This window comes from Lonchura striata, chromosome 28 (genome assembly GCF_046129695.1).
Source record: "Lonchura striata isolate bLonStr1 chromosome 28, bLonStr1.mat, whole genome shotgun sequence".
NCBI lineage: Eukaryota > Metazoa > Chordata > Aves > Passeriformes > Estrildidae > Lonchura > Lonchura striata.
The window spans coordinates 1,833,972-1,851,328 of NC_134630.1; the positions used below are offsets into that span (position 1 = coordinate 1,833,972).

Consider the following 17,357-nt stretch of genomic DNA (forward strand, 5'->3'; position numbering starts at 1 on the left):
GACGACCATGTGGGAGTGGGTCAGAAGAGCTGTGCTGCCCTCGCTGTCCACGGCCCTCCTGCGCCTCTGGAAGTGGGTACGAGCTTTTTGGTTCAAAAATGGCCTCTTGACTCTCTCAATGCTGTCAGTTGTCACTGGATGCCTCCTGGGGTTCCTGCTGCGGGCGCTGGAGCTGACAGACCTGGTAAGCCTGGCTGGGATAGTGATGGGAGTGAGGGGCATGGAGTGGGGCAGGCGGCAAGCCCTGGTGCCCAAGTAAGGGTTCCAGATGGGCACAGCCCCAAAAGCAGAGACCTGCTCAAGAAAACCACCTCAAGGCACATTTCTGCCCGTGGCTTTTTTCTGTTTTCTCTTTTTTCTTTTTTTTTTTTCAAGAAAGTGCTAACAAATGCCCAAGCTATAGGACAAATCTTACCTCCCTCCAATGAGAGTGGGGAGCTCTGAGTTGGACTCCATGGGGCAGCAGGAGCTCAAGTTGGGATCAGGATGGGAAAGGGGGGAATGTTTACTTAGGGGCTCTATGCTCAGTAAATGGGGTCTCCCAACACCACCAGCAGCGCTGGGATCTGAGGGAGGGGGTCCAGGGGATGGGGTTAGAGGGATGGGGCCCAAGGGATGGGGTCTGCCCAGCTGTGTGCAATCAAAGCACATTTCCATGCTCTGGAGAGGACTCAGCAAATAAATAGAGGACTGGTGAGGAGCCTGGAGCGCTTTGAGGAGTCACCTTCCTTTGAGGAGCCTTGGAGACAAATGGATTGGAGAACACACACGAGAAAGGCACAGTTGGCTCAGCCCTTTCCAGAAGCATCGTGCTGCGAAACGGGGCCGAGCTGAGATCTCTGACTTGGGGCAGCTGGGTCAGGCTCAGCCCTGATTCTCAGCCAGTCTGCTGGGGGGGAATGCTGCTCCGGGAGAGCTCGGCTGATGCTGGAACATCCCTGTGTTGCCCACTAGGATTTAGCAAAGTCTTGTCATTTCAATTAGGCCCTTCAGCATCAGCACGGCAGGGATGATCTCGTTACTTAATTGAAGCTGGGTGTAATCTCCCTGCTTCCCAGTGCATACACCCGTGAGAGCCCAGCAGCCACCCATGGTGGGCATGACGCTGGCAGAGTCTTGGGGCTCCAGCCCCTCGTCCTGCCATGCATCAAGTTTATCCATCCTCTGCTCCAGCCCATCCTGCCCTGTTGCCACAGCTCTGCTGTGGGCCTGGCAGCCACTAGAGACTGTCCCCACTAGAGACTTTTGTCACAAAATGTGGAGGAGAGCTGGAGAGGTGGCCAGTCCCTGCTTTCCTCCTTGCAATGAGAAAGTGTCACAAAGCTCAGAGACCCCCTGGCAAAGAGATGCTGTTCAGATCTGGCATTACCCCTTGCACCCTGCTGGGCCCATCACAGCTCTGCTCCCTGGGGACATCAGCCATGTCCAGGTCACACACTGGGACAGTGCAGGGGCAGCACAGGGGAGTAATTGAACAGCTGCCTTGGCAATGCTCAAAGCCCCAGCATGAGGTGGTGGCTTCTTGTCTTGGAGACAGCTCAGATCCCTCCCTGACACCTCTACAGTGGCACAGTGAAATGGGGGGATCAGGGATGGAGGGAGAGAAGATGGATGGATGGATGGATGGATGGATGGATGGATGGATGGATGGATGGATGGATGATGGATGGATGGATGGATGGATGGATGGATGGATGGATGGATGGTGGGTACAGCTAGGATAGAAGGAAGGAGGGATGCTGACCAGGTCGCTGGTCCCACAGACCCCTCACTCTCCCCTTAGTCATGGCTGTGGGATCCAGACTTTGGGGGATGTCTCTGCAGCCCTTACCCCATGTCCACATGAGGGTTGTAGCGGGTGGAGAGGTGCCATGGCACCAAAGTTGTCCCATGGATGGGTCAGACACCTGGGCTCTCCCTGAGCTCATCTTTTCCACCTGCAGCCATGAGATAATTCCCACCTTTTGTTGCTGCCCGCAGCTTTGGGGCACTCTGCTGCCTGATAACAAGTGCAATGACTTTTGGGAGGAGCCAGTGGTGGGGCCATGTGAACCATTCCCTAGAAGGCTACAGAACCAAGAATGTTTCTGGGAGGGGACCAACCCCACATGCTCCTCCCTTGCTTACAGCCAGGTTTGCCATGTGGCCAGGATTCCCCATCCCTGAGCCAACTCCCAGTAAGGGACAGTAGAGAAATGGCATCATGGAGTGCCTCAAGGAGTGGCTGCCAGTTCAGAACCAAGCTCAGAGCTGGGTCTGCTTGGGAAAAAGGCAGATTGATCAAGTTTGGGCCCTTAGCCCATAATCATTTGCCTGACACTTGCTCTGCTCTATGTGCAGGAGAAGCAGTATTTTTCCTTTCCTGGAGAGCTCCTCATGAGGATGCTGAAGATGCTGATCCTGCCCTTGATCACCTCCAGGTAAGACATCACCTTCTGCTCTAAAGGACCATCTTTCCATCACATTGAAAAGATCACCCTGCGACCCCACCCATTGAGGAGATAACCCCAAAACTGCATGGGATGAGAATACTCCTGGCTCCAAGCAGCTGGCAGTCAAGCAGATGGCTTGGTGTCCATCAAACCCCATGATTTCCCAGCAACAGTCTAGGACAAATCCTCACCTGGAGGCAGGCACTTGCCCCCATCTCAGATACCTGCACTGGCTGGGGTATTTCCCTTCTTTTGGGCAGCTGGTGATGCCAGGACCATCTGTGGGCAGTTGTGATGCGCTGTTTAACCTCAAAGCAGATTCTCTTAGAGGGATTTGAGAAAGTTCAGGTAAAAAATCATAAGCATTCCCCAGTGCTGTGTCTTGTGTTTGCAATCCTCATTTTATTGGCCCATACAGACCTAGAAATAAGGAACAGAGCCAGCACTCCTACTGGGGTCTAAGAAAGTTCTTGAAAACCTTGTATGGATTAACGTATTGCAAACAATATGTTGGCATGTGCTCATCAGACACACACAAATGATCAAGTCCATGTTCCCTCGAGGTGTCTTTTCTCTATTGTTTGTCAGAGTTTGCTTGTTGTCCCATTTGCCTCTGGTTCATTTCTGAGAACAGAGTGGTCTCTATCCTGGCCACTCTTGACCTGTTGAGGACCAGCCCTTGTACAGAGGTCTGTACCTCACATCCCTCCCTGAGGTTCCTGAGGGTTTCCCTTTGCTTTCAGCCCTCCCTGCAGCTCAGTTGCTGAGTGGTCTCCTCTGATCACTCTGCTGTCTGTGGGTGTGGGGTCTGCAGAGCCTCCTGGGAGTTTTCTTTCATGTTGGATTGAACCAGGTGTGAATGATGGTGAAGTGGTGTCTTCCCTCTATGCACCATCCCAGAGGGGACTTGGTGTGCTCTGGGATGGAGCTCTGGAGATCTCCAAGCCCCAAGCTGGAAAGCACCACCTATGCCAATGTTGCTTTTCTGGACTCTCTTGAGTTTCCAAGGCCCTTCACCTCCTGGATGTGTGGCTGCTGAATGGCATCCATGGGCTGACCACCACCTCAGCCACCCTGTGTGTCCCCAAGGCTGGCACTGACCCTTGCAGCCTTCAGTTGTGTCCTGTCTCAGGGTCAGGGCTTGGCTGGGTCCTGCAGAGGCTCAGTGTGGGTCTGTATGCATGGGGGGTACACTGGAGCTCCCAAACACTCACATTTCATAGAATCTTGGAATACCCTGAGCTGGAAGGGACCCCCAGGGATCATCAGCCCAGCCCTGTCCCTGCCCAGACCCCCCAACAGCCCCACCCTGAGCAGCCCTGAGAGCGCTGTCCAAACGCTCCTGCAGCTCTGGCAGCCTCGGGGCCGGGACCATTCCCTGGGGAGCCTGGGCAGTGCCAGCACCCTCGGGGGGAAGAACCTTTCCCTGAGCTCCATGCCAAGGCCTGGCACAGCTCCAGCCCTCGCTGGGCTCCAGGAGCTGTCCCAGAGCAGAGCTCAGCCCCTGCCCCTCTGCCTCTCCTCGGGAGGAGCTGCAGCCCCGAGGAGCCTCCCCTCATCTCCTGTGCTCCAGCTGAACGAGCCAAGTGCCCTCAGCCGCTCCTCAGACCTTCCCCAGCTCCGTGTCCCTCCTTGGGACACTCTCCAACAGCTTTGGGCCCTTCTGACCTTGTGGTGCCCAAAGTGCCCCCAGCACTGGAGCTGAGGCTGCCCCAGGGCAGAGCAGAGTGGGACAATCCCTCCCTGGCCTGCTGCCCCCAGGACAGGGCGGCCCTTTGGGCTGCCAGGACTCAGCGGTGCCTCAGATCCAACTTGCCGCTGACCAGGACCCCCAGGTCCCTTCCACGGTGCTGCTCTCCAGCCTCTCATTCCCAGCCTGTCCCTGCATCCCAGGCTGCCCCATCCCAGAGCAGGATCCGACACTTGCCCTTGTTAAACATCACATGGCTGGGGATTTCCCAATCCTCACACTTGTCAGGGTCTCCCTGTGGGGCCTCTCTGTCCTTGAGAATGTCAGCAGTTCCTCCCAAGTGAGTGGCCTCAGCAAACCCAGCCCTGTACCCAACTTGTCCCCACCACCAGCACTGCTCTCCCTGCTGGGGCAGCCTGTAATGCCCTCTCTATTTTTAGCCCAGTTTTGCTGGGAAGTAGCTTATGGGTTACTTCTTAGGAAAGCTTACATGTGCATGAAATCTGAACCTGCAGGCCTCTCCTGGGGGCATGGAGTCCATCTCCACCAGGATTTTATGAACCTTGCTGGTACCTTCCATTGCTCCTCACAATGACACATAGCAGTGGCACGAGGTGATGGAGATATAACAGGATCTCATGAAAAAGGGCAGCATCAGTTATTCAACGTAAAATTACAGTAAAAATAGAAACTTCCTAACCCTCACAGAAAACAGAAAACACAGCCAGACCTTGAGAAGGGGCTTGGAGGTGTCTCCTGCCCTTCACAGCTCAGCTTGGGTTGTCACAAGCTCATCCTGGGTGTGAGATCCTGTGGGCGCTGGCAGAGGAACGTGCAAGAGCTCAGTGATGCCCTTAGACTTTGGTTTAAAAAACCTGTGGAAACCCCTGCCACCCTGGAGATTTTGCCCATCAGGTGCATCTTGTGCAGTCTGGGGAGCAGTCAGTGACCACTCTGTTCTGTGCTGCAGCCTCATGTCTGGGCTGGCCACCATGGACTCCAAGGCCTGCGGGAAGATGGGGGTGATCACCATCACCTACTACCTTTGGACAACCTTCATGGCAGTGACTGTGGGGATCATCCTCGTGGTCAGCATCCATCCTGGTGCAGCTGCCCAGAAGGACAACTACTCTGTGCGGAAAGTGGTGCTCAGCTCTGCTGATGCATTACTGGATTTAATCAGGTGTGTCACAGGAATTCAGCAGAGCCAAGGCTGTGATAACAAAATCTTCCCAGAAGGTTTTGAGGTCCCAGAAGACCCTGAGATCTCAAGGGGAACAGGAGAACTGCTGGCCAGGTGCTGGCACCTCCAAGCCCAGCAACACGGGGTTCATTTCTCCCCACCCATGCCCCTCTGGCCACACTGCCACTGCTCTCCCAAAGCCATCAGCAAAGAATTGCATTGCAGCAGAGATCAGAGTCGTGTTCCCTGCAAGGTTTGGATTTCCTCTGCAGCACCAATTGGGCCATGCCAAGCCCAGAGCTGGCCCAAGCTGGGTTAAGGCAGTGGATGAGGTTACTTGGGGACGGGTTGCAGCAAATACCCAGGGGCTGGGGGAGAAGCTCCATTTTTGGGGCTACTGGACCAGGCTCTGAGCAGGGGGTTGCAGATGGCAGATGTCTATCTGAAGCTCAGGCTTTCCACCAAACCCATTTACACATGGTCCTCAGTCCTGCTTTGCCTTCGCCTTCAGCCTTTCTGTGCTCTCAGCTTGCACAGCTGTCATAAGCCGTTTGTCTGCAAGAGGCTTTCATGTCCTCTTGCAGACATTGTGCCCACCAGAAATGCTTCCCAGGATGCTTCCTATGCTCTCATAACTCACTTTAACCCTGTGTCATTGGTCTCTTACAGAAACATGTTTCCTTCTAACCTCGTTGAAGCTTCATTCCAGCAGGTGAGCTCCCCTGACCCCTCTGTGTGCAGCCAGGATGGTGCTCAGCTCCTCAGGGGCTGCATCTTTGCCCACCCACAGCCTGGACAGAGCCCCTTCCCTTCCTGAACTTCCCCTTCCCTTCCTCTGCATCCCCCCACACTCACCCAGGCAGGCATCTGAAGGTAGGAGGGTGCTGGGGTGGGCACAAGCTCACAGGGACCCCCATGAGGAGCTCTCTGCCTGCGAGGCTCTGAGGAAGCAGCACACATCCCTCAGATCCCACTCCTCTGCAGCAGCTCTTGAATCCTTGGGGAGTGGCAGCCATGGGGGGAGGTAGCAGCAGGCAGGGAAAGGGACACAAGGAAGGGACACGAAGAAGGAACACAAAGAAGGGACGCCTGAGAGAAGGCACAGTGGTCAAAGGGAACAGATGGAGTGGCCAGGTAGGCTGGAAGGACAGGGGAAAGAAGCAAACTCCTGGCATTGGGAAAGCATCAGTAAAGCTCCCAGGAGCAGTGATGGAGGGACAGAGGGGCCCCAGTGCTGTGCTGGCATCCCCCAGGGACCCGGGTCACTGACACCTCGAGTCTGCTCTGCAGCCTTGCAGCAAACAGCCACAGCTCCTCTTGCCTGACTCTCACTCCTTGTTCCCACCAGCCTTTTACTGCCTGAAAACCAAACCTTTGACCTCCAGGAGCACCCAGCCTAGGGCTGGCTTGGCCTCCGTGTTGAGAGCAGCATGGAGCTCATGCCAGCAGCACACTAACCTCCGTCCTCTGCTTCTGTTCCAGTACCGAACTATTCTTGTCCCAGTGGTGAAGTCTCCTGATTTTCCAAAGATCCCAGGAAAACCTGTCAATTTTATTTACTTTGCACCTGATGACAAAAACCCTGAAATCCATCGGCCTGTGTTCCTTGAGCTGACACCATCACCCGAGATGACCTACAGGACCCTGGCTGGGACCAGCAATGAGATGAATGTCCTGGGCATTGTCATCTTCTCAGCAACCATAGGTACCTGCTCCTCCACGGGCCGGGGCAGCCACTGCTGCCATCACCAGGCTTTACAGAGAGAAAGATGTGGGACAAGGTTCTTTTAGCTTCAGTTGTCCCTGGGAACTGGGCCCAGCACAGAGCTCATGCCAAGGCCCCTGTCAGCACCACCTGTGGTGGAGCTCACTAAAGCTGTAGGCATGGGGAAGGCTGTTTTTGTTACCTTCACACATACAGCTGTACTTCCTTCACAGCCCCTGTGCGGGTCCTGAGGGGTTTCAAACCATTACATAAACTGGGGATTCCTTTTAATGTAGTCTGAAGCGAGGTAATTTTGCAGAGGCTGCCTGGGACACAGCTCACCACAAAGCCCCAAACCCTTCATGCTGAGTGTTTAGCCCCTGAGCAGGCAGGATGTCACAGCAGTGTCAGATTTGGTGCTATTACAAATATATGAGGGTTCCCAACAGGACTTTCTGAAGGAGGGAGGGCAGCATCCTGCATTGAACAGCTTGCAGTCCTGTGTGGAAAAGGTGCTAGGCAGCAATTTTGGGAAGGAAGGAGCAGAGGTTGTGGAGAGACACGTGCAAGAGAGGAGGTTTAAAGGGGAGAAAGTAATTGAAAGGAGGAACCTGAAGCTGCCTCAAAGCATAAGAGGACACAGGTGCATGGCTGAGGGAGAAAGGGAGGGAGGAGGGATCAGGAAGGAAAAAGAGTAGGAGGCACTGAGATGAGCATGGTGGCAGGATTATGAGTAGATTAAGAGGTGAGGGCAAGGAGCTTGAACTTTGTGTATAAGGAACCAAAAAGCCAATTAGAAGATTCGAGGTGTGGAGGCAGCGCAGCCAGCACAGCACAGGAATGCGCTGGACTGCAGTCAGAGCCACGAGCAGCAGCCAGTTCCAAATGTGAGACCTCAGAGGAGGTGGCCACAGGGAGACTGGGCAGAGCCAGAGCCACTGACAGATCCCTACAGCCAGAGAAATGTCTCTGGCAATCTCCTGTCCCAGCAACCAACAGCCTCTGCACCTTGGACACCCAGGAAAGCTGCTGAGCTCCTGCCCACAGGACACGTGCCCCCTCCAGCCCTGACAAACCTGCAAGGAGAAGCTGCTTTTCTCTTCTAAGATGACACTCCACAACCTCTCCAGCGTGGGAGTGGGATCAGCCAGAGTCAGGAGGCAGCGGGAGATCAGCTGAGCCAGCCCCAGCCACCACCTGCACTTCCCATGTTTGCCCAGGATTAAGCTGCACAGACTGGCTCAGCATCACCTGCACCAGGCACAGGCAGCTTGGTACAGGGCATTCATACACCCACAGGGGCTTTATGAGGAGAGGCTGAACTGAGTTTGCCTGGCAGAAAACAGGAGGGGGACAAGCAGGGCACCACAGCCCCATGCCTTGGGAAATAGGGATCACCTCCTCCGTGCAGCGAGGCGGGGCAGGTGGGAGCTGGTCGAGTATTTGTGTCCAGCACCAAACTAGGCAGCTCGTGGGGCTGGGACCAAGGCATCCGTGCAGCAGCCACTAGGTACCCAGGGTGACTTTGCTATGAGGGGTGACCCCACACAGCTGCCCCAGCTCCGACAGTTCTTCACTGTCACTGAGGACCCCTCTGTTGCTTTTGAAACCCATGAGAGGGCAGAGCTTTCAAGATCCTTGCAGGAATCTGTGTACTTGGGCCATGTCTCCCAAATCAGTTCTGTAGGACTTGAAGAGAAATTACTTTCTTCCAAAGTAGCTGTTGTGGCTACCAAATACTGGATGAATGTCCACAGAGCTGAGATTTAAACATGCCAAGCCTTGTCTCATTTCTGGCAAATGTGACCCTACCTCATGTCTCTTTTGAGCAAGGCAAGAGATCCAACCACCAACCAAGGGCCTCTTGGAGTCCTCAGCCCTGAAGATTGAAGAGGGATAAGCAGGACAAGATCCTGTTTATATTCTTCTTTTCCAAGATAAAACAGACAAACACCTGCATAGTGCTTCAAAATTAATTTTAGCCAACACAGGAAGACTTGCACTGGAAACAAGATGGGCAAATGCTCAAAGGTTCCTTTCCCCTTTGCTTGCTCCTGGAAAGCCTCCCAGCCAGTGAAAGCAATGGGGTTTAGCACTGGCAGACAGGACAGCACCATAACCCTTCTAATCATTCAAACCATAGACTGTATTTCTGCTCTGGTATTCCTTCAACAGAAAATTTAGGCTGGATTGGGTTAATGCAACAACATCAATGTTAAAAAACAGGAGAGAAGCTTAATGCCTGTATCTAAGCAACTCACTCAGATCCTTCCTGACATCACACTGTACAGCCACATGTGTTGTCACCACCGTGGCACAGCCTGTGAGCCAGCAACACTGAACAGCCTGGCCCATGAGGGTACCGGGCGTGGGAGCTGAGCACTGCTGTCCTGTGGCAGCCAAGGCCCCTTTCACTGCACAGCAGGGCAGGGATGCAGCACAGCATCACATCCTCAGCTACAGAGAGCCCTACCTCACCTTACCCTTAAAGGAATTCCATTTTTATTTCTAGAGTTCATTATTCTTGTGTTATCAAATAGTAATCCAGATATCCACCCAATCCACCTAATCCACAGTTTATCCACCCCAGGAAATTACTCTTCCAGCACTGAGCAGCAGTGAAGTTTATCTGTTTTCTGTGCAAGGAAGAGTCCAAATCCTGGATTTGAGTCTGGTGGGGCTTTGTGAGCAAAGGCCAGATGCTCGTGTTTGCTTGGAACAGAGAATGGCTCTGACTCGCAAGAGCACATGGCAACCAGAACTAAATCAGGTTTTTCTTGGTGACCCCCATTCTGTGGCCACCAGACCCTCAAGACACTTGGCGTGTCAGGTGCTGCTCCCGTGGTGCTCCCAAGTAAAGTAACCTGCTGTGCTTGCTTGCAGGACTTCTCCTGGGGAAAATGGGCGAGCGAGGAGCCCCGCTGGTTAACGTGTGCCAGTGTCTGAACGAAGCAGTTATGAAAATTGTCTCGATGGCCGTTTGGTAAAACTGGTTTTGATTGATTGATTGATTTTCTTTCCTTCTATCTAATGGCAATGCTGGTTACACATCTGCAAGTGTCTGCTGTGAGCACTGAATTTGTTTTTGTACAACTGTACTGCACAGTACCAAACACTGCCATTTCTAACCTGCAGTGCTATAGTGATTGCTGCACCCTCATATTTTTTTTTATGCTTATTTTTTGCAGGTACTTCCCCTTTGGCATTGTATTTCTCATAGCTGGAAAGATCTTGGAGATGGAAGATCCGTCGGTTATTGGACAGAAGCTGGGACTGTATGTCATTACAGTAGTGTCAGGGCTTGCCCTCCATGGAATCATCCTCCTACCTCTGCTTTTTGTGCTCATCACCAAGAAAAACCCCTTTGCTTTTATTCAGGGGATACTGCAAGCCTTGCTGATCGCCTTAGCTACATCCTCCAGGTAGGAAAACATGGCTGGAACCTGCGGATACTGCAGAGCAGAGATCTGGTTTAGCAAGGGAGACATGGCAGTGTCTGGCCAGCTGAGCTCGGGGGGGACAGGTAACTCGAAAGAAAACTGCTGCAGCAGTTTGAAATGGGAATGCTCCCAGTTTTAGGAGGAAGCAGATGCTTGGTCCTGCCCTAGTTGGCCGACCTGGGCAGCTTGTGGTGCTCTTCCAGTCACCCTCTCCCAGGGTTTTCCCAGAGCAAACCAGCAATGTTTTTGTGTGTGTGTGTGCACACTTCATTTGATTGCTGCAGTTTTCTTTCCATTAATTCAAACTAGGACTGTTGTAGGTGCTTTATAAACTGCATGGGGTTATGATCCTGAAGTTTAATTGAAAACACCAGAAGTTCTTTGGAACACTTTACTGACAGTCTAAAATCAACTATAGCGTATCCCAAGTTCTTCCACAGAAAAATCTTGCCTACTTTGAAAAGATTTTAATAATTTTATATTTATCTATTCTATTTTCATTGAAATACATTCCTTATAACAATGAAAAAGACTTCACACTATAAACTACTATCCTTTCCAGAAGACACACAAATTCAAACATTTTCCTGGAGCGCATTTGACCAGGGAAAGGGTTTTTCTGGCCTCTCTGTTGCTTCTTCACATAATCCCAAAAATACCACCTGGACTCTGCCTCCCTTCCCCAATGTCCACCGCTGCAACGGTTGCTTCTGGAACTCTTAATAACCTGGTCTCCTCCTGAACCTGGATCTCCAGCTCTGTCTCCACCAGGCTTCTCCTGCAGCCAGCTGAGGGAGAATTGTCACAGAGAGAACACCCTGCTCCCTTGTCCCAGCCCCATGGTCTGAGGGCTGGGGCCATCACTCTGCATCCAGAGCCCTTCCCAAATGCACTCTCCACTTCTCAGAGTCTGTTGCAATCCCATGGACTTCTTTTCTGTGGTTTCCTTTCTTCAACCTGTTCTTCTTCCTCCATTCCTCATCCCAGTTCCTGTGGGACAGTTGTCATCTTCATGCTAGACAGAAACAAGAGAGGTCAGGGTTGCAGAAGCTGAGGCAGGCATCCCCCATGAAGGAGACAGGAGGACTGGGGTCTGGCTGGACCCCAGCGCAGCCAGTGCTGGCACACACAGTCTCATGCCCCAGGAGGTGCTGCAGGATTAACGTGGGCACCAGGGATGGGCAAGAGAGCTGCAGCCATGGCACACAGATGGTTAAAGTGGTGCCTTCAGCCACTGAAATGACATTCTGACATTTCCTCTCTCAGCCTGAGGCTCACTTGGGTGATAATGTCTATTCCCTGGTGGTGAAAACTGAAGACTCTCATTGCTACAGCAATTTGTGCAACATGGCATCCACCCCAGGAGGGCTGGTATTTCTGTCCCATCACACTGACTCCAGCTTATAAAGCTCAACACAAACAGCAATTACTGCTCGTTTCTTGTCCTGCAGCTCAGCCACCCTGCCCATCACCCTCAAGTGTCTCCTGGAGAACAACGGCATTGACAGGCGCGTGGCGCGCTTCGTGCTCCCCGTCGGGGCCACCATCAACATGGACGGCACCGCGCTCTACGAGGCCGTTGCTGCCATCTTCATCGCCCAGGTCAATGAGTATGAACTGGACTTGGGACAAATTATAACTATAAGGTAACGGTTTCTCTGCAGCAGCCAGATTATTTCTCTCTATTCCTATTTATGGACATTAGGACAACCTCTTGCATTTTTCCTGTTTGCAGAGATCTTGTTAATACACAGAGTGAGTGACCTTCTCTGGGAAGGTGAGGAGCAGGGGAGGAGCAGCATGTCCCAGTCCCTATGCTGTGTGCCAGGGAAAGCTGGGCTGGCTCTGCAGCCCTGAATCTGCTGCAAGTCAAGGACTTTGTCTGTAGGGAAAAGCCTAGCTGCACAGACATGTGGCTGGAGCAGGTCAGCACTGCAGGGCTGAGCACAGAAGGATTTGTGCAGCAAATTCCTTTCAGGAGCGAGATACTCTCCTTTTATAAGCAGGGAAATAAAGCATGTAACTAAATAATAAGTACATTTGCGAATGTTTAGTAATTTTAATGAGGAAGTCCCTACCCTGAAGGCAGGGGGGAGCACAGAGCACCCGCTGCCAGCCCCTGCTCTGTGCAGGAGAATTTGTGATAGCACCTGGGAGCAGGAAGGTGGAGGACGTCGGATCCAATCCACTCCTTCCACACAGCAATGACTTACTTTGCCATGCAAACACGCTGGTTTGGATTGCACAGCCGCCTTCTCTCTGCAGCATCACGGCCTCGGCAGCCAGCATCGGGGCCGCTGGGATCCCGCAGTCCGGGCTCGTCACCATGGTCATCGTGCTCACCTCCGTGGGGCTGCCCACCGAGGACATCACCCTCATCATCGCCGTCGACTGGGCTCTGTAAGTGCTCTCCAGGCCACTGCTGTGGGCAGTGCCCCGTGTCAATTCATGGTGATGTATCTTCATCTTGATGGATGAAACCAGACTGCTCTCAAGACAGGAACTGATGCTGGAATACACTTGTCACAAATAAACTCACATCTTGTGAAATGTGCCATTCTGAAGTACTAAGATACGAACAAAGTGAGTCATTAGGTGAGAAACCACAGAGCAGATGCTGAGTTAGGGAAGTGACATGTGGGTGGCTGGTTTGTACTTTCCAGCCCCAGGGAAAAAGAAGGAACAGTGCCAAATATCAAGGCTGCTTTTCTCTTTCCCTCCCCTTTTTTTCTTTCCCCCAACCAAAGAAGGTTAACACACCACCACTTCAACCTTTCAGTATCACAGAGTATCCAGCACTGCTGGCACCTTCTACTAGTGTGAGAGGTGCCTGGGTAGACAAGAGAGCACCGGTGGCTGGATCTACAGAATTTCTCCTCTAGAGGCATCTCAAGGAGTTCTATGACTCACTGAGGCAGCTCTCCCTGCACTTAGCACAACAGTGCCTGTCCCAGTTTGGGAGGAGGCACTGGCAGCTGCCTGCACTGCTCACACAGGTAGGGAGACAGATGCTGCCCAGCACGGGGCTCACATAGGGACCTCTCTGCATCTCCAAAACCAACACAGCACTGGGCAACACCAGCGGGAGGGACATTCAGGATGCAAAGCCATCAACACCCCGGGCACACTGGCTGTGGCAGCCCCCTGCATGCTGGCACTGTCTCCCGGCAGGGACCGACTGCGAACCATGACCAACGTGCTCGGTGACGCGCTGGCTGCGGGCATCATAGCGCACGTCTGCGAGAAGGACTTTGCCCCAAAGCCCCCCCGGGTACGTGCAGCACGGAGGGCAGGCGGTCGTGGGACGTGGCAGGACAGGCACAAGGCACCTGCTCTCTCCAGAAATTAAAACTCTGCTCTTTGCTTTTTGCAGCAAAACCCAGTGAGCAATACAGACAAGTTTCCTTCTGCAGAGACCTCACACCTGCATCCCAAAGACAATGGAATTGAAATTACTCAAGAAACCCTGCTGGATCAGACGGGAGTTCACTACAACATCTGCCAGGTGTAGATAACAGCAAGATAACAGCATTCCTGCTCCCAGAAATGGCATCTTGGTGCTAAACACTGACAATCTGAGTGTCGCATATGGATGCTCTGCAAGATAAAGGCCTTACTTGGCACAAAAAGTGGGAAAATTCTCTCTTACCCTTTGAAGACTGTGGGATTCCCAGCATGGCTCTGCCACTGGGGGAGGGAGCCAGCTCCTCCCTGTGCCTGAGGACACAGCCGGGAGCTCGCTGCCCTGTCTTAAATGGCTGGGTTTGAAGGTTTTATAGCTCCCATTTTTCCAAGCTCACATACTTTTGAAAGCTAGGGAGATGAGCAGGTGTTAGCAGACTGGATTTGGTGGGAATGCAGTAGGAATGGGACATAACACTAAACCCTCTGGCCAGCAGCTCTTCTCTGGAGGCCAGGCTGTGCTCCAGCAGCTTTTGTTTTCCTTATTATAGAGATTATTTTTTTAATCAATGCTTTTTATTTTGCCACTGCATTTTCATCTAAAAGCCAAGATCAAGTGAATTTTTGTCTAGAGCTCAAAATCCAAGTTAGACATAACTGGATTTCCCAGCTGTCAGGTTACAGACAGGACGGCTGAGCTGTTGCACTCTCTCAGGGACAGTGGGATCCACAGGAAGGAAGGAAAGGAAGGAAGGAAGGGAGGGAGGAAGGAAGGAAGGAAGGAAAGGAAGGAAGGGAAGGAAGGAAGGAAGGAAGGAAGGAAGGAAGGAAGGAAGGAAGGAAGGAAGGAAGGAAGGAAGGAAGGAAGGAAGGAAGGAAGGAAGGAAGGAAGGAAGGAAGGAAGGAAGGAAGGAAGGAAGGAAGGAAGGAAGGAAGGAAGGAAGGCCCAGCTGTACACCTGTTTCTACAGCTGTTTTATTAATTAGATAACTAATTAACTAGGCCCAATTACAACTGCGTTGATTTTCCCAGCTAAGGATGTGTCCCCAAGCTCAAATTCCAATTACAGCCTTAAAATCCAGGCTTCCCAGAGCAGCCTTCTACACAAAAGCCTTTTATACCAACCATTCGTGTCAGTGAATTAATTAGTCTCTCAAAATGCCAGCTCATCCCTTTTCTCCTTCTTGATCTTTCCTGACATAGAACTGGGAATCATAACACAGCTCAGACCCCCACTCATCACTGAACTGTTCTCCAGCTGTACATAAAGAAAACATTTTCTGTGCAGAATTCTTTCCAGCTGAAGTCAGACCTCGTAAAAATTTTTCTAATTTAGAAGAAATATTCATTCCAGTTTTGCCAAATGAAAAGCAGAAACTATTAAATATTATAAACCAGCTTTTGCACAAAAATTGTCTTCTTTTAACTTATGAAATGCTTCACATAATTAGAATCCTGGGCAACATAAGCTTGAGACACTGCTGCTAACTTTTGGCCTTTTTCACCCTTTCTCCTTGGTGAGGTTAATCAATACCTTCTTAAACATTACAGCCCAACTGCTCTTCAAGAAGCAGTCAAATAATTCGCAAACCCAAAATAATCACATTTCAAATCAATCTCTGCAGCATCCCCAGACATCCCTCCCTCCTTCCCATATCATTTATGATCACGTTGATACATCACACGCTGGTTCAGCATCACTGGCTCTGAAGGGTTTTGTGGTTGTTCCTCTATAGCAGGAGTGAGCTCAGCCACCCAAACCCCCCTGGGAGATGCTGGTGAACACTGGAGAGGCTCCAGGCAGCCCCTGGAGCTCTGGACAAGGACCTGAGTATCCCATCCATCTGCAAGATACCCACATCCCACAGACACAGCTGGACAGACACCTCCAGTGCACCTGCTCCAACACAGGAATTTAAACAGGCAAGATTTATGAGACCTGTCTGGTCAGTCACTGGTGCATGGGAGTGCCCGCATCCCTCACTGCATGAGCCCAGGCCAACCAGCACAGACATCAGCACAGGCAGCAGAGACAAGTCTTTTCACATCCACGCTCTTCTCATTAATGAACTCTGGATATTCCAGCACACAATTAACCCTACAACAAAAGGCAGGATGCAGCATCCACAGCACATGTCCTTGAGTGAGTGCTGGGGCTGCAGGATGAGCCTCTGGGCAGTCACTCCCCATCACTGGGCTCAGGCTGCTGCAGACCAGACCACTTTATCCCCTGGCCCAGAAACCACAAGTCATACTAAAACAACTTAAACAGCATATCCTCGAGCTCACTGCAACAAAGAAAAAAATTACTACTGAAAAAACTGAGTATTCTATCTCAGTAATAAATTTAGAGCTGGTGAAGCCAATCCCACCCTGTACAACTCGCCCCAGGAGCTGCAAGTCCTGTGTTTTATCAATCTCAGAATGATTGGATTGGAAAGGAGCTTAAAGCTCATCTCCCATGGGCAGGGACAGCTTCCACGAGACCAGGCTGTCCAAGCCCTGTTCAACCTGTTGGTAACATCTCTTACTATCTGGAATGTGAGATTCACATTAGCAGAGATGTTTTGATTTTGGAAATCAGCAGGAAGTATTTTGGTGCAAATAAGGTTAAGTGTCATGCTGGAGTCCACGTAGCCTTGTGCTTGTGACAAATACAGCAAGGGAGACCTTTGAGTCTAGCAGCCTCAAAACTGGACTGTCATCACTGTGCCCCTCTAACAGAATAAAACAAGGGGCAAAAATAATTCAGGTGCTTCTGAAAATCTCTTTGTGGTCTGGTATAAAGGGAAGGCATCATTATTGATGGGGAAAACCGAAAAGCAGCAAGGACAATCCATCTTCAGCACTGCACACAGGCACAGGAGAGGCACCTAAACACCCTTAACAGGGTGGAAATTGCAGAAAAGTAAACAAAGCAGATTTATGGGATGGCCCAGCTGGTGAGGGGCCCACTGCCCTGGACTATGGCTTTGTGATGGCACCATCCCAACCCCACCCATGTTTTCAATAATCTGCTGCTGGGGAAACACTGACACGAGTAATTACGTGCTGCTCAGGGAGGAACAGCAGCCTCCCTGTGCCAGCCCTGAGAGCTGGTGGCACCCATGGAACCTCAGAATGCTAGCAGGGCTTTTGTAGAAAGCAACACAAACTCACTGGGGGCGAGGAACAAGAGACTTCTGGAAGACGAGAAAGTAACAGAGTCTGGACAAAGTCACTGGGCACCACCTGGAGGAGTTTTATTCTCTACCAACTGCATCCAGGAGACCAGGATAGGAGGGAGGTGAAGTTCCACGTGTCCCACATCAGGAAACCTGAGATGCCTTGCTTGGCAAACTGAAACCTGTTTATATAGCCTCAAAAAAGGTAAAAACAAGGGAGGTGGGGAGCTGCCCAGGCTGCCCAGGGAATGGTCCCGGCCCCGAGGCTGCCAGAGCTGCAGGAGCGTTTGGACAGCGCTCTCAGGGCTGGGCAGGGTGGGGCTGTTGGGGGGTCTGGGCAG

The 17,357-nt window shown here is 51.9% G+C and overlaps 1 protein-coding gene and 1 long non-coding RNA gene across 2 annotated transcripts; one reads left to right on the top strand and one right to left on the bottom strand.

Moving 5' to 3' along the window:
- Positions 1-7: 7 nt before the first annotated feature.
- Positions 8-13,961, top strand: LOC110469456 (excitatory amino acid transporter 5). Its single transcript, XM_021528205.3, has 11 exons — positions 8-184; positions 2,341-2,420; positions 5,093-5,305; positions 5,975-6,017; positions 6,788-7,010; positions 9,894-9,993; positions 10,199-10,432; positions 11,902-12,096; positions 12,716-12,850; positions 13,622-13,721; positions 13,824-13,961. Exons 1-11 carry the CDS (start codon positions 8-10, stop codon positions 13,959-13,961), a joined length of 1,638 nt encoding a protein of 545 aa, XP_021383880.1.
- On the bottom strand, positions 10,828-12,771 carry LOC110469457 (uncharacterized). Its single transcript, XR_002465254.3, has 2 exons — positions 12,664-12,771; positions 10,828-11,465 (listed from the first exon to the last, which is right to left on the bottom strand). It is a non-coding gene; the product is annotated as an uncharacterized LOC110469457 (long non-coding RNA).
- Positions 13,962-17,357: the final 3,396 nt, after the last annotated feature.